The 22809-nt window shown below is 51.3% G+C and overlaps 1 protein-coding gene across 1 annotated transcript in view; it reads right to left on the bottom strand.

The window, feature by feature from the left end:
* Nucleotides 1–5743: 5743 nt before the first annotated feature.
* Nucleotides 5744–22809, bottom strand: part of arhgap32a (Rho GTPase activating protein 32a) — a 34413-nt gene continuing 17347 nt past the window's right edge. The window contains exons 6-24 of the mRNA XM_056610788.1: nt 21188–21274; nt 20303–20440; nt 19506–19598; nt 18800–18922; nt 18430–18507; nt 17454–17535; nt 16919–17068; nt 16416–16518; nt 15902–16046; nt 15172–15254; nt 12597–12704; nt 12084–12229; nt 11462–11675; nt 11275–11277; nt 10953–11098; nt 10333–10407; nt 9018–9752; nt 6794–8209; nt 5744–6736 (exon numbers count right to left, since the gene is read on the bottom strand). Coding sequence (XP_056466763.1) covers nt 5745–6736; nt 6794–8209; nt 9018–9752; nt 10333–10407; nt 10953–11098; nt 11275–11277; nt 11462–11675; nt 12084–12229; nt 12597–12704; nt 15172–15254; nt 15902–16046; nt 16416–16518; nt 16919–17068; nt 17454–17535; nt 18430–18507; nt 18800–18922; nt 19506–19598; nt 20303–20440; nt 21188–21274 — 4917 coding nt within the window. The 3' untranslated portion in view covers nt 5744. The remainder of the gene's footprint in view (nt 6737–6793; nt 8210–9017; nt 9753–10332; nt 10408–10952; nt 11099–11274; nt 11278–11461; nt 11676–12083; nt 12230–12596; nt 12705–15171; nt 15255–15901; nt 16047–16415; nt 16519–16918; nt 17069–17453; nt 17536–18429; nt 18508–18799; nt 18923–19505; nt 19599–20302; nt 20441–21187; nt 21275–22809) is intronic.

The following is a 22809-nucleotide window of genomic DNA, read 5'->3' as shown; positions in this document are numbered from 1 at the left end:
ATTTTAACCAATTTATCTTTTTATAGCTGTCGGATGATGATGAATTAATTAATTAATTCATAATTAACTCGAGAAGTGAGGACTTGGCAAATGACTGGTCAGCCTTGAGCTTATAATATAACCTGCATAAAACACAAAAAACTGATATCAGAAAAACCATCAAGGAATGAATAAACCAAAGAATTAATAAACCATTGAATGAACTAATAAACCAATGAATGACTGAATGAATATGTAGTCATATCTGCAAGTGTGACCTTTTAATTTCAAGGTCTAATCACTTAACCAATCAATGAGCAGCCACTTCTCAGTCTTCTTCTCCTCGTGATTGTCACACCATTTGCAAGGAAAGGTGATTTTCTCCGAGAAATGGCACTGAAAATATCAACTGGATGGTACGGTTTCCAATGAATAACAAAGACATCCTCTGCTGCCTCTGCGAGAGAGACACACTGAATATTCACAGGGTAATTGTGGAGTTTATTCAGCAATACTATATATGCATGCATTTTTATATTCTAACTGCTTGAGTTGAGATAATTCCCCCCTTCACGTATGCGCATCATTTGTCTGCTGCATTTATGTATATGGTCTAATGCACGGCTGTCTGAGTCATTAACAAACACCTCAAACACACCGTTGTAGCGTCATCTGTCTTCCTCCCACCGATGTGCATCCTACCTGATGAGTCATCACGCGTCGTACAGAAGGAACCCGACATCTGGAGCATCTGGAGAGCTTCCCTGTCTGAGAAAGAGACTGACCGCTGGTGTCTACTCCTTTGCACACTTCACACTTCACACACACACACACACACACACACACACACACACACACACACACACACACACACACACACACACACACACACACACACACACACACACGCACACACAGGCACACACACACATACCGTAAGAGGAAGAGTAACCTTGATGACAGGGCTTCACTCTGTGTGTATGTATATCTGGGGCGATGCGAATGAAGTAGGTGAGAGAGAGAGAGAGAGAGAGAGAGAGAGAGAGAGAGAGAGAGAGAGAGAGAGAGAGAGAGAGAGAGAGAGAGAGAGAGAGAGAGAGAGAGAGAGAGAGAGAGAGAGAGAGAGAGAGAGAGAGAGAGAGAGAGAGAGAGAGAGAGAGAGAGAGAGAGAGAGAGACACAGAGACACAGAGACACAGAGACACAGAGAGAGAGAGAGGTCATAACCCCAGACAGATCCGGGGTGATAACACTGCAATGGTTAGGGGGACTGATTGCCAACTGGCCCCCCCCCCCCCCAGCTGAGAGATGTATGCGCTCATTGTGTTGTAAAATGCCTCGGACGAAAGTATGCACGAGCGGGGATGCATGCAGCAGACACTAACTCAAACTTCATCCAAGGCACTTTCATCATGAACCTGTAGCAAAAGCACATAAACGTTGTTGTCATGTCCTCCTTAGATTTTGTTAAGGCCAATATTCCCTAATCAACACTCCCTGCAGTTTGGCCGGGGCAACTCTCAGTCGGACACATGGACTGTAAGCACCAAATAACTGTGTCCGAGTGCAGGCTCTTTAAATGTCTGAATAAATATTTGCAAATAAAGGCCCATTATGGGGCTGAGGCTCGGTTTGTTGTTGTGCTCGGCTAAGGCATATTCAGCCGCTGTGATTACTTTTTAAAGCCACCGCGGTTCCGGAGAGTCGGGGCTGCTGCCTTCTCTCTTCCCTGTGAATGTTATTCATCAGCGAAAGGTCAAGAACATTATTTGCAACACAGGCTGAGACTCCATTGCATGTGCCGGCAGATTGCAGCTTGCTTCACCACTCCGGTGTGCGCGTGAATGTCAAATGAGGAGAAAAAAAGAAATACAAGAGAAAGCATGGAAGGACGAGAGGAGGACGAGGGCGAGAAGGAGGAGGAGAGGAAGAGGAGGAGGAGGAGGAGGAGAAAGATGTAAGAGGAGAATAAGATGGGGAGGAAGAGGAGGAGGAGTTGGAGGAGGCGGAGAAGGAGGAAGGGGGACTTCATGCGAGTGATTAGGGCTCCTCTTTATTTTGAGGTCCAATCACTTATTTAATCAATAAGCATTGTGCTCCTGGTCTCCTCAACCCTCTACCCCCAATCACTGCTATAGCCGTCAGAGGGGAGCAGAAGTATTTCACACCAAGACTATGGATACGCTCAACACCTCCCCCCCCCCCCCCCCCCCCCCCCCTGAGCCAAGGTCTAATTGTTTTTTCCTTAAGTACAAACGTGGGGTGGTGCTTATTCAATTAGAATCTATTGTATAGTTAACTAAGTAATTAACAAATATTTATGCTAGACACTTCATGAGAACAGTCCTTCCTGTGGTATTGAGAAAAAACCTTTTCTGTACGGTTTGCAGGCAGGCAATTAAGAGATATTCAATCGTTGGTGATCCGTTTAAATAACGATAAAATCTGACAGTGTGTTAATATCGATTTCACAAAACACAAAACCATATTTCTCTCGCATTCTGGAAAACAACTTCAGGGGCTTGGCATGTTAATACGGGGTGAGTCAAATTCGTCACTACGTTCAGCACGCAAGACTGACCAACCCAGTGACCAAACCGTCATTTTAGCAGTGACCAAACCGTCATTTCAGCAATGACGAGAAGGTATGTTGTCCGGTGTTGCATCAAAGCATGAGTAAGGTCAATAGTTTCTGTTTAAAATATGCTGTTTCATTCGTACCGCCAACTTACGTTCAAAGTTAAAAAAAAAAAAAACAGCGTGATCATCCAACATCCTATAGCCTACATTACACTTGTCAAGAGAATACACATGTTCAGCACATGATGATTTTTTTTGTAGGCCTATACGTAACGTCATAACTGAAAAGTATTTCAATCGACCCGACTCTCCCCTACATTCCATTCCACATGATGTTTCAGTGTGAACATCGTGTCGACCAGCTGGCTCCATGCCGAGACCTTCCATGACCGTCCAATGTGGGCGATGCAGCCATACCAAACACGTAGGCCTATCATAGCGTTGTGGTGGGTGGCCAACCCTCCAGCAGGAGGTCACTGGTTCAACCACCACCTATATCTGTCCGTGAGCAAGATGAGCAACTTTGACCTACTCCATATTCCAAGGATGTGAGGGGTAATTTTAAATATCCAGGCTGAACGTAAAACATTCTAGAATTAAGTAAGAGACACAAGTTGCGGTTTACGGTTTCTTGGGTAAATATAGGCCTATATGAATGCACAAATACATGTTTAAACACTGAAGCTTATGTGGAGGTCGTGTAACACAGCGCCGTGCAGAACCTCCATACCCCCCCAATGACAGGACCGCTAATGAGTCTCGCCCACAGACGCGCTGACGTTTTGGCATGTGCTTAATTGAAACTAACACTTTCGCTGCACCGCCAACAAAAAAATAACAAGACAAATATTCTTCGATTTCCATAGTTACCACGACGACTGCGGGTCGTTTGGAAAAAATCTCCGGTGGTTCATACGGAGAGTTTTAAAGAAGTGACAGCAGGACCTTTTAAAGCGCCGTCTCGTTTGGCACGAACGGGTGTATAGGACAAAGCAATTATCCTGTAGATCAGTGGCCCCTGGAGGGGCGACCGTCCTATTGCAGAACACCTGCTGCTTCCTGGCACCAGCCGCCGAGCGCGTCCCCCGCACGCATCTGGACCGCTCCAGATGTTCCTCAATTAATTCCACACGCAGGTGAGGGTTGCTTGCTACCCTTCAGAGTTGACTCCAAGTGGATCAGCGCGGTCACATTCCTTCAAGTAGGCCTAAGGAAGGAGCATTTCCTGAACCAGTTTCCCCAGAAAGCACGCTTTCATTCACAGCCTCACTGCCTGCATTATTTCCCCCACCACCAACAGGGTACGGGTGTGAGAGAGGAGGCAAAGGGAGGGCCTTAGCAGAAGCAATATTTCATGTGGTCCCCGGTTAGGGAAAATAAGACTTCATCCTCCTTCAGAGAGGTGACATGTCTCAAAAGGCAGAATGTCCCCAAAAAAAACAAGGGAGAATGGGCGGCAGGCCGTCGACCGCGGGGCCGGCGTTTGAGCCTGGAAAGTACTGAATAATACATGCTGAGCTCGCTGTGATCCAGCAAATTCAATAGCATATAGAAAAGGATCGGTCGCCACTTAAAGCATTTCCTACCAGCCGCTCTCCTTTCTCGGGGTCCGGTCCCCCCTCCCACCTACCCCTGCACTCAGCCCAGCACATAAATAATTTGCCTCCTACCTTCACATGCATAAAAATTGCAACTTGTTGGTTATGAAAGAGAACAGTGAGGATGCACATTGAATGCCAATGCGGTGATGAATAAACAATGGCTCGGAGCTCCAGGAATGATTCAATGGCGGCCAGGGGGAGACATCGCCCTTTGAGTCCGCAAGCTTTCCTAACAGATTTTATTATTATTATTCTCACGGCAAATAGTTTGCGTATTAAAAGTGTTTACTTTTATGGTTCTTAACAAAAATGCAACACTTACTGCTTTTCTTTTTTGGAGTAGCTTAGTCACATTCCTCGTTTGAAACTCCCGATAGAACACAAAAGTCGTAGTCTACATTAGGGGGGCAGGATCCTTCCCTTATTAATCATCCACGGCAAAGTCTGGGCTATTATAAAGTCAATGATATTATAGCTGCACCTATTATGGTTCGCACATTTAACGTACTTTGCATTTGTGGAGGAAAATGCTATGTAGGAATCAATGCAAACCAAATTAAATCAAATCGAAGGTCAAGATTAGAATGGGCTTTTTTTTCGAAGCACTAACCTTAAGACGATGCATCATCTTCGAGATACTTTTTAGTTGCACAATGCTGCCCTCTATTGGTCGACTTTACAAAACGTCTTATTTTTACAGTATTTCAAAGCAGAATACAGCCACAATAAACCAGTTGTAAGATATCTTTATTATTATTAAAGAATCTTGTTAAAATAAAACAAATACTCCTTAAACGATATCCTCATTTACAATATTATATTGGCAACATGTATAATGCATAAAAAAACAAATCAACAATACCACATTGTTAGATTACTAAGAAGCAAAAAGCTGAGGCTGTAGCCAAATCTATAATATAACGTTCCAAAGGATGAATTAACCTTAATTTACATCAGGTGGAAACACATGATAGTACTCAAACGTTTCATTTGAATTAGTCAGTGTATCCTTCATGGTCGTTCTCTACCATTGGACCACTGAACGTGCTTCCACAATAATTTAAGATAAAAAATATAAGCTAAAGTACATGAAAGAGGGCACGCAAACGTCCATATATGTGTATCGGAATTAAGTAGCGGTTTTAATAACAAAAACAATCCACAAAAATACAATATATTTCTCACAATACACCTATGTATTGTTTTATGCAAATTATAAATGTTATGTCTCATGTGAGCCAGTGTATTCTATACATCCTCCCGTTGGCCTTTTAAAACATATCCACAAATCCAGGTTTGACCGCGCCTGTTCACTTCATGTTCATTATCTCGACTCGTTTTCACATTTCTTTCAACCAACTCGGACATAACGATTTAAATAAGTACTATGAATTCTCTCGGGGTCTCCTTTCTCTACAACAATAGTATGCGGTTAACAGTAGCGTGAGCGTCTCTCTGCAGCTCACAGAGGTCCACACCGAGAGCCGTCTAACACACTACTGGTGGTTTGGCAGAGGATAAAGTGCTGGTCCCTATTCCACCCCCCCCCCCCCCCCTCCCCATACGCACAGACACCAGATCAGAGTCACTCGTACACCCCTGCCTCTGATCTCCCTCCAGCATGGTAGAAGGGCCCCTGGCCCAGGGCCTTGGACAGCAGTCTGTGGCGGTGGGGGGACATGCAGCCGTGACCGGGGAAGTACCCTGCTCCGGCTTTAGGGGCCCTCGCGGCCTTAGCCTTGGGCGTGGCGTAGTAGCCCTCGGCGTTCTCGTAGCGTGTGGGCCGCACCCGCGTGCTCTGGGTCCTTCTGTGTGGCGGGGCGGGGCCGCCGGGGCCCCCCTGCGGCTCGGAGCCCAGGGGGGCCCCGGGGGGGTTAGCCTGGTGAAGGCGGCGGTTCTCCTTGATGCTCTGCGAGCGCCCCGCCCTCCTGTGGACCCCCGACCTGGCGGGGCCCCCGGCGCTGTTGACGGCGTTGCTGAGGGTCAGCCGGTCATGCTCGCGGCCCCTGGAGTGGCTTCTGTTCCCCCCCCCGCCCCCGCCCTGGTCCTGGCGTCGGGGCTGGGGCCGGCTCCTCTCGGGGAGGGACGGGACTTTGCGCAGCGGGGGCTGGTCCCGCCGGGGATCCGGCGGGAGCCTCTGCGGGAGCTTGGACGGGGGCCCCTCGGGGGCCGGGCCCCGCCTGTGGACGCTCTCCCTCTTGCGTTGCGGGGGCTCCTGAGCGGCCTCCGGTTTGACGTGGAGCGCCGGCGCCTGGTGGCCTGGCGACAGCGCCGTCACCGTGACGACTGACGCCTCACGCTGCTGGTCCCCCCCGCCGCTGGCCCCGGAGAACAGGCAGGCGTTGCCGGGGTCCGAGCGGCTCCTGGTGTGCATGATCTCCCGGCCGCGGGGGTCCGCGGGGGGGGGCGAGGGGCGCTGGTAGGGCGCGGCCGGCGTGGGGCTGTGGTACCTCCCCTCGTTGTGGTCCCGGACCGGCTGGTAGACCCTCCGCCCGAAGGAGTCCGCGTCCCGGGCCTCGTAGAACGTCGCCTCCCTGCGGTCCAGGAAGAGGTCCCGGTGGGGGGAGGGGGCGTGGCGGTGGGGGGGCGGCGGCAGGGGAGGGGGGGGCTGGTAGTAGTCGGGCTCCAGCGTGCTCTCCACGGTGGAGCGCAGGGTGTAGGACTGGCTGTGCCGGATGCCCCCCGGCCGGAAGGCCTCGCCGTAGTAGCGCGGGTCCCCGGCGGCGGGGCCGTCCGCGGGGAAGTGGCCGCCGTAGCGGCCGCCGTACGGGGCGGGCGCAGCCTCGAACGGCGCCGAGGGGTGGAAGTCCGACTGGAGCAGCCAGCGGTACGGCGGCTCCGAGCCGGGGGGCTTCTGGACGTAGTAGAGGGCCTCGGGGGGGACCACCTCCGCCTCGGCGATCTCGTAGTGGCTGAATTGCGGCGCGTGGAAGGAGCGTGCCCGCCGCATGGCTGGGTGCCGCAGGCGGCCCTCGTCCGGACGCTCCCACGGCCCCCGGAGGCCGCCGCCGCCCATCAGCAGCTCGCCGCCATGGCCGGGGCGGCCGCCGTACTGGGGCGACGAGGGGTGCTTGGGCCCCAGGGTGCCGGGATAGCGGCCCTCCGTGGAGTGGCGGAACGCGGCGTCGGGGCGGGACAGGTGGAAGGGCAGGGCGTCGGGCCGGGGGTAGAGGGGCGACCGCGGGGGGCCGGGCAGGACGCCGCCGTGGCGCCGGCCGTAGACGTCCTCCATGGCCGCCGCCACCGCCATGGCCGTCCTCTCGTCGTAGCGGGGGCCGGGGGAGAGCGGGGGTGGCCGGGGCAGGACCTCCCCCACCGAGCCGGGCATGGGGCTCTCGGCCAGGACGGTCCTGAAGTTGAAGACGTTGACCGAGTCGCTGTTGGCGTAGACGGCGCCGCCGCCGCCGCCACCGGACGGGCTCCGTGCGGCGCAGAAGGCGGACTGGGTGGGCGTGGACACGCCCACGTTGTGGTAGGTCGGCTCCGCCCACCGCTCGTCGCCGGGGCCCCCTCGGACCACCTCCTCGTCCTCCTCCTCTGTCGTGGGGGCCCTCAGCGGGCCCCGGTCCCTCCGTTGGCAGCGCCTCCTGGGGCGGCCCTCCTCCGGGCCCCCGGAACCCAGCGGGCTGGCGTTGGGGCTCCCCGGGGGCTCCTGCAGCGGGGACTTGCAACAGCGGTGCGTGGGCAGCAGGTGGTGGGAGGGGTGTTGGCAGCGGTGGGGGTCCGAGAGGAGCTGGGGGGAGCCCCGCTCGGACTGGCCGCCTCGGGGCCCGCAGTACTGCACCTGCAGGTGGAGGACGGAGGGCCGCGTGGGGGGGGTCCTGTCGGCCGGGTGGGGGCCGTCCGGGCGCTGGGGCGGGGGGGACGGGTAGGAGGGGCTGCGGTGGTGGCCGTGGTGGGCGGAGGAGGCGGTGGTCCTCCGCTGGGGGGGCGCGGCCTCGCTGGCCTTCTGCGCCGACTCGGCCAGGGCCAGGGCTAGCTTGCGGGCGGCGCTCGTCATGGGGGGATGGGGTGGGAGCACAGACACTGAACTCACAAGTCTATCTGCTCCTGGGGGGGGATAAGACAGACCATGCTACAGTATGACAGGACGAACAAGGCTGTGAGGAGACGCCATGACGACAACAACACATGAAAGCTGGGATAAGAAACCGAGGAGCGCTGCTGAAACAGTCCGACACGATGGTTAGTCCTTAGTTATTACTATTATTATATTATTATTATTACTACGGCATTCAATACACGGACGGAGAAACACTTACTACTAGGTTTTATTTGATTAACAAATCACACGCACTCTTAATTATTAATACGGCTATTACTAAGTAATGATCAATAAATAAACATGCACGTATTCAAACAACAAAATCGTCCATAAACAAACGTTTAAAGGTTGAATCAGCGATGTTGGGTGACGTCTCTTCTGTTGGTCTTTGAAGTCGGATCCCAAACAAACAGCAAGCTCACCCCTCCCTTCCGTGTTTCGTGCATCCAGATAAAACTATAATGAATTCAGCACCAAACCCCACAACACCTACCCCTTGTCGGTGATTGGTTGGATTACTATTTATTTAGGTTTTGGAGTGGTTTGTAGTACCATTTGTTTTGTGTACGATCTCCGAGCATAACCTGCCTACAGAGACGCGTTTTTTGGACGGCCTGCTTATGGGCCAGGCAGCTAGCGGATGGTGAGGAAAGATCAGATGAATGTGATGATTGATGTTTTGGCCTAGAATCGCTGATGCAACCTTTAAGACGAGATAAAACACATCTTAAAACAAACATATGACCGCTACCCCCGACGAGACCCCCCAGAGCTGTGTGCCCCACCCTGTGCCCCGTGTGCCCCCGTACTGACCTGGGTCGGGCAGGCTCTGAGCGGCCTGGCTGAGCTCGGTGAGGGCCGAGGCCTGGCTGGACTGGCTGCTGTGGGGGCTGCGGGCCCCGCAGGCGCCCCGGGGGCCCGCCTCGCAGCGCTCCAACGGCGGCGAGGAGGTGGGGACCGGCGGGGGCGTGTCCGGCGGCGGCGGCGGCCCCTGGTGGCCGCGGTGGGAAGACGACGAAGCGATCACGTCGGCCCGCGTGGTCGTAGCTGCGGCGGCGGCGGCCGAGGCGGAGGTGATGCGCTGCGTCTTGACGAACTTCCTGAGTTTAGACGGCGACGACGGCGGCTGGCCCGCCTTCCTCCCGCCCCGGAGGTCCGGGGAGCGGGAGGGGCCCGGAACGCCGTTGGGAGGGGAGGAGACGGGGGGCCCGGAGCCCCCGGCCACGCCCTTCCGGGAGCCGCCGTCATGGCGGGCGTGCTGCCGCGGCCCGGGGATGGCGGCGGGCGGGCTGCACTGGAAGGACATGGGGTCGAAGTCCAAGTTGAAGCTCCCGGGCGCCGGCGGGCTGAGGTCGTCCAGGTCGTCGTCCTCCTCCTCCGCCGGGGGCGGGGCCGGGGAGAGCAGCAGGCGGTGCCCCGTGGTGGCGGGGCGGTTGCCGTGGTGACCGTCGACGCGTGTCGCCGGCTCCTCCACCTTGCAGGAGAGGGACAGCGCTTCGCTGGTGGAGCGTGGCCGCGAGGGACGGTAGGCCGAGGGCTCAGCTGGAGGGGGGGGGGGGGGGGGGGGAGCACGAGCGCACGCACACACACACACACACAAAACAGACGAATACAAACACACACACAACGCACACAGACATATACAAATGCACACAAAACACACAGACACATACAAACAAACACAAACACACAAAACAGACAAATACAAATGCACACAAAACACAGACACATACAAACACACAAAACATACAAACACACACAGATTTACACATGCAAGTACACACACACACGCAGACATTCACTCATGCACATGCACACGCACACACACATACAGACGCAAGTACAAGCACACACATACACGTACACATACAGACACACACATATTAGCAATCGCAGCTTAGCATCAAACATAATATGGCATCAACGTGATATACCGGCCACTATCGTACTAATGGGCACGGGGAGTGTTAACTGCTAATATTTAATGAAATAGTTTAAAATATGCAATAATACATTAGACCCATAATACATTAGAACCTGAATTTGAGTAATTGTATAAAGATTAAACAGAAAAAATAATTAAGATTCATTAATTCAATTGAAATGTAAAACGTGCGGTGGTAATTACCCTCGATGGTATGCAGCGACGTCAGCGACTCCTCGCTCTTCGTAGAGCGTATGGTTCCGCCGTGGCCCCGCCCACCTGGGTCGCCGCCAGAGGTGTCAGAGGGATTCAAACCAACAAACAGGTCAGGAGACGGTTGACACCCACTCTATCGGGTTATCGTCACATGTGGGAGGGTCCACCCGGACGTGACGGATGGACAGATCGACCAATGCCAGCGTACCCAGTGGACTGTACCAGCTGGGAGGCTGGTCCATCCATCATACATCCGGGGGGAGACACAAGTGGCTGCTGTCGATATAGTGGGCATGCAAACGGCAGCCGTGACAGCCTGTTTGTGAAGTCCAGGCGGTAGAGACTAACATGATGTTCCTCTAATGGCCTTGGAAGACATATAAACATTCTCAAAATGGCCGTGTGTCAACCAATCAGTGACGTCATTGATGCTACATCCATGCTTTGTATCTGTTGGATACATGTTGGAAAAGGGAAGGAGGTAAGGGGAGAGGAGAAGAGAAGAGAGGAATGAAGGGGAGAGGATAAGAGAGGAGAGGGAAGGAAAGGAGAGGAGAAGAGAGGAGACGAGTCGAGACAAGACGAGACCAGGTTAGGTGTGGTCTGACCTGGCAGTGGGATACTCTTGATGTCGTTGGGCTCGCTGGGGTGGCGTTTCAGCTTGCGTTTGGAGACTGAGTGCGACTTTCCCAGGTGAAAGAAGGAGAGCCAGTTCCCCACGGGAGACTTCTTCCCCTTACCGGGAAGACGTTTGCTGCCAAAACAAAGAACACCTCCAGATTGCTTTCTGTTATCTGTCCGACTACAAAAAAGTGCATTTCACCTTATCGTGTGATGATTGCCCCGGCAAATATCAAAAAGGAGATAGGGTAGCCAGGGCTATCAAAAACATATACACATTACTGAATGTTAAATCTGCAGGGATTGAACCAGCTGGTGGCAGGTCTCCAAAAAGCCATGTGGAAAGAATTAAGGTCATCATGACAAACAGAGACTAATAAAAATCCTATTTGCTTTGGCTACAGACTATAGACAGAGGGGAACACCTTGGGTCCACAACACTGCAGAACCCATGAGAGCCGGCGGCAGACCGGATCACAATCTCCCGGCGCCGTACCTTTCCGCCGGCAGCTCGATGACGGTGTGGAACTTGCCGCCCAGGGCCCCGGGGCCCTCGCCCACCTCGATGTACTCGCTGGGGGAGAGCGAGGGCGTGGTGGCGGGGGAGCCGAGCTGGGCCTGGGTGCGGGCCTGCGCCTCCTCCAGCGAGAGGAGCTTGGTGGACGGGGAGCACACCAGGAGGGACTTGGGCCTGGAGAGGGTGTTGTTACCTGGGGGGGGGGGGGGGGGGGGTCAGACAGGGAGCAAGGGTAGGCCTTGTATGAGCACGCACGTCTACACACACACACACACACACACACACAAACACACACACATGTCTACACACACGCAACCATACACACACACACACACACCATTGCCACTTGCATGCTCGTATGCACACACATGCATGCACAGGGACACACACACACACAACCACACCAGCATAAACGCACACACTAGCATAAACACACACACATACACGATACCAGCATGAACACACACACCCACAGCAGCATAAAAACACACAAATCAGCATAAACACAAACACAAAAAGCCCACAACCACACCAGTATAAACACACACACAGACACACACCCCCCTTCCCAGTGGGCCAGGTCCTTCCCCCCCGTGCCCACCTGTGCCGTCCCGTATGGCGGGGTTGAGCTTGGAGCTGAACAGCTTCTCCGTGTTGTTCAGGATGAACTCCACCACCACCGACTGGATGCGGACCTCCATGAAGGCCGCTGTGCCGCTGAAGCAGGCCGACTCGATCTGCTTGGACCTGGGGGACACACGCACACGGGGACACGCGCTACAGTACAGGCTGACCCAGTTCACCGGCCCACAACACCACGGAGATCTGCCCTAGTTCCCGTCGCGGATTAGTCCCAAAAGGAAAGGCGCGCCGCGGCCGGGGAACGGGGCTAATTGTGTGCGTGAGAGTGAGTGAGTGTGTGTCCCTGTGTGTTATTGAGTGAGTGATTGAGAGAGAGATAGAGTTTGTGTGTGTCCCTGTGTGTGTGTGTTTGTTTGTCCCTCTGTGCGCTTGAGTGAGTGAGTGAGTGAGTGAGTCAGTGAGTGCGTGCGTGAGTGAGTGAGTACGTGTGTGTCCCTATATATGCCTCCCTGTGTGTGTCCCTGTGTGCTACCTGAGCAGGTTGGGGGCCCAGACGATGGCCAGGTTCTTGGTGTGCATGTTGGTGATGGGGCTGAAGGTGGCCAGGCGGGAAAGGTGCCTCATCAGGAACTCCAGGCTCCTGGGAGGTAACAGACACCTTGATCTGGGCGTGCCTTCACTTTAATTAAACCCAGCACTTTGACATGTTATTTGGTCTGTTCATTCATTTTGTGTGTCGTTCATTATTTGTATAGCTGACACACAAAGTAGCAGATGGTACGGTTTGGGATGGTTCAAAAGCACTAATTGTGTGTCCTTGATGATGTAACTATGTTGATGGTTTTTATGTTGTGCACATGTCTCATAACCTCCATGTTGTCAAGGACCCCCTTGACAACAAGATGCCACATCTCAAGTGTTTCATCCTCTGTAAACAAATCAAATTTGAATAAATCTTGAAGGTTTCCCTCGGTTTATGAGGGTAGGTCTGCTTGGGGAAGATAATCTCCTAATCAGCCAATCGCGTGGCCTCTCAGAAGAGGGTCGACATGGTCAAGAGGTTTGAGAAGTCGTTGAGACCAAACTGAGTGGGGACCAATGGGATCTCATTGACCTTCACCGTGGAGTGATTGGTGGAGCCAGACGGGCTTGTGTGAGTTCATCAGAAACTGAAAGTCCTCCAGGAATTACACAAACATCAGCCTCAGGAGTTGACAGGGAATGGCCCCAAGAATACAAAGTATCCAGTCCTTTCTATCGAGTCGACTCAGGACTGCAGTCCTCTCTGTCACCAGCAGAGGGAGTCCCAGGGCGAGTGACAATAGGACGTCTCCCTCGTGTCCCTTACAACTCAACCCCGCAGGGTGAATCATTCATGATAAGCTTTAGCCAGTGACTGTAGTTTGACCCCAGGCAAAGAGCGCCCTGCTAAATAGTCCTCCTGTTAAATGTGCTATTATCTTCTGTATGTATCACTATATTATGCTGACACAGTGGAACTTCACCGAATACAGAGCATCACCTCCCAATGTGAACCTCAACAAATAGCAACAGACTAAAAATAGAAACTGCTGAGCATGGAAGAAAGAGAAAAAGCGTAATACAGTACAGCGGTTTTCACGTGGGGGTTCGTTGCCCCTAGGGGCGCTGTGAAGGGTTGCAGGGGGTTGGGTATTCGGAAAATGTGAATATTAAAGGAGACATATTATGGTGTTTTCCCAACAAGTAAACATAGTATTTGAGTTCCAGAAAACATGTTTTTGAAGCTGTTTGATGGAAATAGCCTTTCTGGTGTCTGTAGCGTTGATGCAAATTAGCTGCTGCCCATTGACCAATGAGCTGAACCACAGCATGGAGGAGAAGGGATTGTTGCCGTTTGCTGACTCCTGGAGCTCTATATCTATATAATATAATAATATTATATACGGGTATTTATATAATCTATCTAATATCACGGCCAAAAGCTATGTGCGCCTCGGATGATATTATGAATACTGAAGACTGCGTCAGGCTGACGTCTCTGGTACTTCCACAAGTAAAGACTCGTAGTGGGGGATATCTCGGCCATGGTTGAGAAGAATAGGAGGGGAAGGAACTTTGGCATTGACTCTCTGAAGTCCATGAACCGCGACATGGAGAAGAAAAGGATTGTACTCCGGGAGCTGAGCTGCCGGACTGCCTCCGAGCTATCCGCGCCGGAGCTGCCAGCCACCGTCGAAGCCGTCCGGCTGCAGTCCGGCAGCTCCGGCGGTGTACTCCGGGAGCTGAACTGGCACCGAAGCTAGGTGGCAGCACTAGCGGACTAGCAGCTCCGGCTGGGGTAGCTCAGCGGCAGTCTGGCAGCTCAGCTCCGGGAGTACAATCCCTTTCTACTCCATGTCTCCTCCTCCCGACTTCCCTTCGGGGGCAGCTCCGGCGGGGTGAGCTCGGCGCCAGAGAAAGGGATTGTACTCCCGGAGCTTAGCTGCAGGGCTAGCGCCGAGTTCCCCCCGCCGGAGCTGCCCGTCCGCTGGTCCACAATATCTTAGCGAAGCTGATTGGAGGGGAGTGGGGAAGTGGGAGGTAATATTCAAATGTGCCGGGCTGCTTCCAGAAATGCGTATCTCACTCAAAAAATCATGTACAGACTTATTTCAAAGTTTGAATGCGTGTGGGAGCACCATCTACCCACAACAACACCCCAAATCCCAGGAAAAGTGCTGTTTTCATAATAGGTCCCCTTTAAGTGTATCTGAATAGTAGTGTACAAGTTCTGTAAATCCCTCCAATGAATTAAATTAATCATAAGCAAAGTCCTTGTTGTTAACCAAACCTAAAGTACTTGCAGCACCCCTTTAATGTTAACCAAATAAACTGCCTCATTAAACTTCAATATTTATATAAATTAAAAAAAGAATCCCTCCAAACATTAATTTGTTCTGGTGTAAGGGGGTACTTTAGTTGAATAAATACCCCATAAAAAATAAGACATTATTATAGATATATAAAGTAAAAAATTCATTAGTAAAAACCGTTTGAGAACCACAGATTTAGCAGCCACATACAGTATCCCTAAGAGGTGACATTCCCAAAACAGCCACCAGGGTGCGCCAGTGAGCAAGACAGACCTGTAGTGCGGAGGGGGCAGCTGCTGGATGACGTTGTGGATCTTGGCCAGCCTCTCCTCATCTGTGGAGGCAGACACGGCGTCCTGGGAGGGCACAGAAGAAGAAGAAAGCGTCCCTCTTTAGAGAGCTGCTTGACATTCACACTCTGCGTCTCCCTCGGCCAGTGGGCTTAATCCGCATCTTTGTGTTCGTAGAAAGCTCCTCTGAATGCACCGACCCTGCGCTTTAAACCCATCAAACAAAACGACCAATGAATCCTTTAATGTTCTTTTACCGGCCACAGATTAACAGAGACTGCTCTATCTCAGCAGATGCTCGGTTTAAAACTATTTTACCATCCTCTGACCTTTAATGCCCGTTCCTAGCGCCTGGATATAGATCCAACCCCAACCCAGCCTTATGAGATCAAATCCCTTTTCCCTGGACTGGAGCCACCCTGGGAATCCACCACGGTGGTTCTGTTCACTGGAGCCTCTGATAGTACCCAGGTTGGGACCCCCCCTGGTCCAGAGCCAAACGGGAGCCCCCATGGCAGTTCTGTTCATTGGAAGTCTCTCATAGTACCCAGACTGGGACCCCTCCCCCCCCGCCCTGGTCCTTGGCCAGCCTGGGCCCCCCAAGGCAGAAACTGTTATATCTTTAATAGTACCGAGCCCCCCCCCCCCCCCCCCCCCCCCCCCCCCCCGGCCTGGAGCCTGCCCAGACCCCCCACTACGACGGCGGTACTCACGGAGAACCTCTCGTACAGCTGGTAGGTGAGCAGCGGGTTGGGCAGCTCTCTGAAGTACAGCTTGCACAGGGAGCCCACCGAGTGGATGTCCTGTCTGAACACGTCCCGGCTGAGGTCTGGCACCTGCTCCGAGTCAAACTCATGCCTGGGCACGGGGCGTGAGAACAGGGACGGGACATGGGATGGAGGGGGTGGGTGGTCGGGGAGGGGAGGGGATGGTGGAAGGGGATCTTAATATGCAGGTTGTCCGTCTCATTGTTGAGGATTGAATGCTTCGTGATGATATGCTAGCGTGGGAAAACCCTCACAGGGGTATCAGTGTTTGCTTTGACCCGTGATTTGAGTTCCAGGTTGAGTTTAACAACAAAATGACAAGTAATGGCATGTTTGTACTTTAAACCCGATTCCACATTCAGGTCTAGACTCAACTGGTCTAGACTGGTAGTTCTGGCCAGGAGTCACAAAAAGACCCATCTTGTTCATGGCGGTCCAAACCCAGGAGAGGGGGACGCACCTGAGTTTCTGGATGTTGGAGGAGATCCCAGAGAGTCTGTAGATGCCGTCCACCACGCCGTTCTTCTCAATGAACTCTGCACAGCTCCGCACCACCTTGGGCACTGCAGAGCAGGAACACGGTCAGAGCAACCAGACCTTGAAATTAAGTTTGGGTCTTGCATACGGTGTATTCAAAGCACGCAGCAATTGACAGGAAGTTGATTGAGACACACATGTCCTACTGACGACCTTCAAATCCGAATTCAGGTTCTTGGATTTGATTCTTACATTCTGGATTAGCATAAAGATTTAGAATACAACCCAAAGAGAGATGAAGATTACTGTGCAACCAGGTGACTGGGATTCATCTACTGCAGGGTTGATCCAAGTATTATAACAACCACTGGATTCACCTGCTGCCGGGTTCATCCAAGTCTTATAACAACCACAGGATTCATCTACAACAGTGTTTATCACAGTCTTATAACAAGTGCATCCCCCACCAGGCCTGGCAGCTCTGACCTTCATATCCCGAGTTATGGAGGTACTCTCCCAGGTCGCAGCCGAACACCCTCTCCTTCAGGATCCCTCGCTGGCGCAGCTTCTGGGGGGGGGGCCGCGACTTCATGAAGGACCGCAGGAAGGTCACCAGCTTGCCGTGCTTCTTACACACTGGGAGTGTTGAAACACACACACACACACACACACACACACACACACACACACACACACACACACACACACACACACACACACACACACACACACACACACACACACACACACACACACAAACACACACACACAGACAAAAAGGTACAGACACACACACACACATACACACACACACATTTGGTCATTAAGCAGTTACAGAGTAGCAATAGGAATCAGAAAGATTTATTAATATTACATAACAGTTCAATCTGAAGCCACAGAGAGTAGCTCGACATGAGCGGTAAAAACAACAAAGTGCTTCATCTGTGGCGGGTTGCATCATCACAAGCAGAGAGTTGAAAGCCGGGGAATCCTTCTTTGGAGGGGGACCGACAGGAGGTACCTGGCTTTGGCATGGCACTCTCCACAGTGGGGGGCATCTTCTCACTTATCAGCTCCACGCAGTCGCAGGGGAAGAAGCCCACCTGCGTGGGAGAGGAGGGGGGAGAGAGGGCCGCTGTTTCAACATGATTCACTCTGAGCTGGGGAAGGCAGCTTTGGAGAAACCAGCCAGAGTGAGCTCGATTTAAAAAGTATCCAACCCAGGGTGTCCGCGCATCCTTAAAAAGTCTTAAAAAGTCTTAAATTCAAGTTTCTAAATTTAAGGCCTTAAAAAGTCTTAAATTCATTACAAAATGTCATATGCTGGTCTTAAATACTGTAACGCAAGGTCTTAAATTTGTCGGGGCAGGACTGCTTTTTTTTTTTTTTCTCGTGGGACTTTTCAGGAAGGACATGTAGAGAGGCTTCTTTCTTGCAAACTGCATATATAAACGATTATCTGCGTGCTTGCTAGATAGTCTGCGACAATGGGTAGGTGCAAATTCAAGGACAGTTGGCTGGAAGACGTCCGTTTCCGAAGTTGCCTCGCGTCTGTTGCCAACCCCCACCATCGCGTGTTTTAGGTCTTAAATTTCATTCAATGTGGTATTAAAAAGGTCTTAAAAAGTCTTAAATTTGACTTGCTGAAACCAAATTAACCCCTCCCCTCCCTTCAGGCCCATCTCAAAAGCCACTCCCCCAAAGCGCATGACATGCTCGCTAGCTTTAGTAGTGGGTCTGTCCATCCTTGTGGAAGACTTCGGTCATGTGTGCGCACAGGTAGCCGGGTAGGTAGGATGACAGACAGGTGAGCCAGCCAATCAATTCACAGAAGCTAGGGATACCTTTTTTTGTGGTCAGAGCATTTCATTATCGATTGCTGGCAGAGAATTTCAACAAATATGACAAAAATGCTTATAAAATAAATGGCCTACCCTAGCAATAAAGAGAAGATCAGATGTATTATCTAATATACAGATACATAGAGTTGTCTCTACCTGAAAGCCGTGCTTCCCCCTCCACCAGCCAGTGTCTTCTTTAGGGGGCATGTCGATGACCGACACAATGTCCCCCACCTGGAATAGGGTTATTTTTAGATTAGACTGTAGAGGCAATATAAAGACACAGCATGATGGCCCTTTCAGAAAGCCCAGGACGATCACATAAAGTACACCAAGAAACAAAACATTGAAAAGTAAACACAGGAAAACAATTGCCAAGTGTATTACTTGTATTTAGTGTTTGTCTACCTCTGCTTTCACGCACAACACAAACTACACCAACTGCACAAATGCAGGTGTTTCAATTTCTCTGCACTGAACCGATTGCTCAGTTTGTGTGCGCGGCGTGTGACGTCACGGGGGTCACCTCAAAGGTCAGCTCGTCCGGGGCCTGGGCGGTGTACCGCTTGGTGACGTGGGCGGCGGCGATGGCCGGCACGTTGATGGAGGACTCCTCAGACACCAGCAGGTGGTTCCCCTTGTTGTCGATCTGTCCGGGAGGGAGAGACGCGAGACACGTGGGTCACAACACCAGATTTACATTTACATTACATTAAGCATTCAGCAAATGATTTTTTTCCAATGCGACTTACAGTACATTTGTCGGAAGAAAGAGAAACAATATATCGCTGTCGGTTCAGTAAGGATTTTCATAGAAACAAGTGCCAAGCACTAACAATCATTAGGTTAACCAATTCCCCACTATACAACAAAGATAGCTAGGATAAGACGCTACACAATGCTAAGTCCTCTTCTGTGCGACACTCAGTCCACTAATGAAATATAGAGCGTTTATTCACCTTTCAAATGTACGTTGAAAGGTCTTGGATATTGGTTTTCAGTGTTTGTATTTTCTTGTTAAATGTTTGTATTTGTTTTTCTTGTCTTCATTTGTCAGTTCTGTTATGCTGCAAATGGAGCCGATGTGATGCATCACGGTTTCAGACTTGTCTGACGATAATGGGTTATCGTTGCGTGCGGTGCGGTACATCCGACACTGATGGATGACTCAAAGCCTTTTGGCCCTTTGGAGGCGGGAGTTCAACACGCAGTACGTGCTGATGAAAAGCTACCTCCATCCACGTCAAGACCGGACCGCAGTTGATGTTGTTGTCAGCCAGGGCAGAGAACTGGGAAAGGTATGCGGCCAGCATCTTGGTGACACACTGGTGACACACAGGAGAGAGACGGAGAGAATCCGTTAGTGGGAACATGGCGCACACGTCCTCAGACTGCCCTCCCCCCGTTGAGTCCCTAAGAGTACGACTCTAGCATGAATTAGAGCAAGTTTTGTATCCGAGGTGGAGAAGGGTCATCTTTTATTTACTAGTTAAGTACTTCATTAATCCCGGAGAGGAAATATCATGCAGCAGAAGCTTTTATCCAAAGTGACAGCGTGGATTCAGAAACGTATCGTAAACAGGTAGCGGTGAGGCAACCTGATTAAGTATGCCTCCATGTTAGCTATTGACATTGGGGAGTCGACACCCCAGCCACTACACTATCCTCCATCCCCATGATACTGCTGTTATGTTATGTGATATTGTAGTTGATCACCCGAGTTGATATTGGATAGATATTGGGTACAACGTGTTCAGTGTCACAGTATTATGAAAGTATTATACATGATTTACAGTGACTAATAATACAAATATTTCTTACTGGTATAGTTGCATAAAACTGCTGTTTATGATGATAACCCCATTAAGTTTAATCTTATAATAATATTAAGAATGATTTTTATATTAAAGGGCAGCTTCTGCAGTCATAAAGGAAAATAACTGGCCCTGAGGGGTCCTTTAGCCAATCAGGGCAGAAGCACCAGCGTCTCTGGCCAATAGCAGGGCCTGGTGTTTTTTTTCCAACCCACCTCATCGGGTCCCTTCAGTGTTTCATGGCGAGGCAGCTCGGCTAGCTGGGAGAAACGCCGGTCGAAAATACACAGATGGAGGTGCTTGTCCAGCACCCTGAAGTCCTCGAAGGACCGCTTCACGAGCCAGCTCCGGCCCTGCAAGAAACACAGCAAGGTCCTTAAAGGATCTCTTCACGAGCCAGCTTCAGCTCTAAAGAAAACACAGCAAGGTCCTTAAAGGACCTCTTCACGAGCCAGCTTCAGCTCTGAAAGAAACACAGCAAGGTCCTTAAAGGACCTCTTCACGAGCCAGCTTCAGCTCTGAAAGAAACACAGCAAGGTCCTTAAAGGACCTCTTCACGAGCCAGCTTCATCCCTGCAAGAAATACAGCAAGGTCCTTAAAGGATCTCTTCACGAGCCAGCTTCAGCTCTGAAAGAAACACAGCAAGGACCTTAAAGGACCTTTTCACAAGCCAGCTCCGGCCCTGAAAACATCACAGCAAGGTCCTTAAAGGAACTCTTCAAGCCAGCTTCGGCCCTGCAAGAAACACAGCAAGGTCCTTAAAGGACCTCTTCAGCAGCCAGCTTCAGCCCTGCACAAAACATAACAAGGTCCTTAAAGGACCTCTTTACAAGCCAGCTTCAGCCCTGCACAAAACATAACAAGGTCCATAAAGGACCTCTTTACAAGCCAGCTCCAGCCATGCAAACATCACAGCAATGACCTTAAAGGACCTCTCATGAGCAAGCTTCAGCTCTAGAGAGTGCAAACAACACAACACACTCTTCACCAGCCAGCTTCAGCCCTGCACGGAACAACCCTGAGATGATACATGGAGCGGTCAGGGGTCCGCCTCATGTTTCTATTAAGATGATGAAGTGTTGTGTGATAGGAATGGTACCTGGCAGCCGATCTGGACCAGAAACAGCAGCTCTTTAGAGTCCAGGCCAGCCTTCTGTCCTTCCCCTTGGTCCTCTGCAAAAGACAGCTTCAGAGAGAGAGAGAGAGAGAGAGAGAGAGAGAGAGAGAGAGAGAGAGAGAGAGAGAGAGAGAGAGAGAGAACGAGAGAGAACGAGAGCGAGAGTAAGGGCGAGGGAGAGAGAGAGAGAGAGAGAGAACGAGAGAGAGAGAGAGAGAGAGAGAGAGAGAGAGAGAGAGAGAGAGAGAGAGAGAACGAGAGAGAACGAGAGCGAGAGCAAGGGCGAGAGAGAGAGAGAGAGAGAGAGAGAGAGAGAGAAAGCGAGAGCGAGACAAAGAGATGGGGGGGTTAGACAAGAGGTCAATTTTGAAACATTCTCGGGAACCACATTTTAAATAATGGATGAGAAGGACCTTTCTGCGCATCTGACCTACTGGAGTATACAGAGAGCAAAGAGTGACTGTGTGTGTTCAGCCCAGGTGTGTGTCCTGTGAGCCCCTAAGCTCCAGTGTGTGGGAGGAGCCCGCCGAGTTTACTGGGCGTGTGCACAAAGCTCACTTAAGCTCAGGTGAACAATCAAAAGGAGCGCAAACTCTTCCTATCAATAGTGTTTAGCACGTCGTAGAACTTTAGCTCAAGCAAACAGAAATAAAAACCATTTGTTTAAATTTTGAGTTGTACATTTAGTACGTGCATCACTCTAATGAAAGGTATGCAGATATATCTGCATTAAACCTTATGGAACTGGCCAGTCTTAGAGTAATGCTAGTTGGTACATGACCAGCAAGACACAACTGGCATAAAAGTTTTTCTGAACGTAGAAAAAATAAATAAAGAAAAAGCAAATCTTCAGGAGGAGGTTTGAAATGGCCGTGCTGATGTCGTCTGCCACATAGGACCCACGTTCAGACGTCCACCTCCCTCCCTGCAAGTCTGCCCATAAAACCACAGCCATAAATCCTGCAGTAGGAGATTCATAATGGATGAGTTATGAGTTGCCAGGGCGACAGCTACAGCAGTCATGCGTAGTGCTGAAATATCGTCCGCCTTTCTGAGATGTTCTACATAAACCGTTAAAGACCAACGGTTCAGAAGAGGAACACCGCGCAGAATGAGAGGAGACATCAAAGGGGCCCGGGACCCAAGCGAGGTGAGGGAAGGGAGTTTGGTTATTTATAAATGTGAGCAGCAGTTGATCCAGATTCCCCCACTCTCCACCACGACCTACTTTACACCATCACCGCTCGACACTTCCACAGTAACAATGACGGCTCTGCGACGTCGAGACGCCTGCAGAGAGCGAGAGAACGATGGGGGCTGCTGCGACGACATCCTGCCCGGGTCCGGGTGGAGATCACCACAACATTGGATCAGGAGCCCTGATTGCAGTCGCTAAACGACCAAACCGTGGTTGAGTAATCACGTGAAAGCTGTGGTAGGGCTCAAGGAAGAAGGACGCACCATTGCGCAATAGCGTGAAACAAACTACACAGCTAACTCCTCAAAGTGAGACAATATCCCCAAATCCCGTATCCGAATGAAAAGCCTACAAAAACAAAAAATACCGCAGCTCAAAACAGCTCGAAAGCCACCCAGTATCGACC

This window comes from Gadus chalcogrammus, chromosome 16 (genome assembly GCF_026213295.1).
Source record: "Gadus chalcogrammus isolate NIFS_2021 chromosome 16, NIFS_Gcha_1.0, whole genome shotgun sequence".
Taxonomy (NCBI): domain Eukaryota; kingdom Metazoa; phylum Chordata; class Actinopteri; order Gadiformes; family Gadidae; genus Gadus; species Gadus chalcogrammus.
Note: the sequence above shows the minus strand (reverse complement) of the source record. Positions and strands in the feature narration are given on the sequence as shown.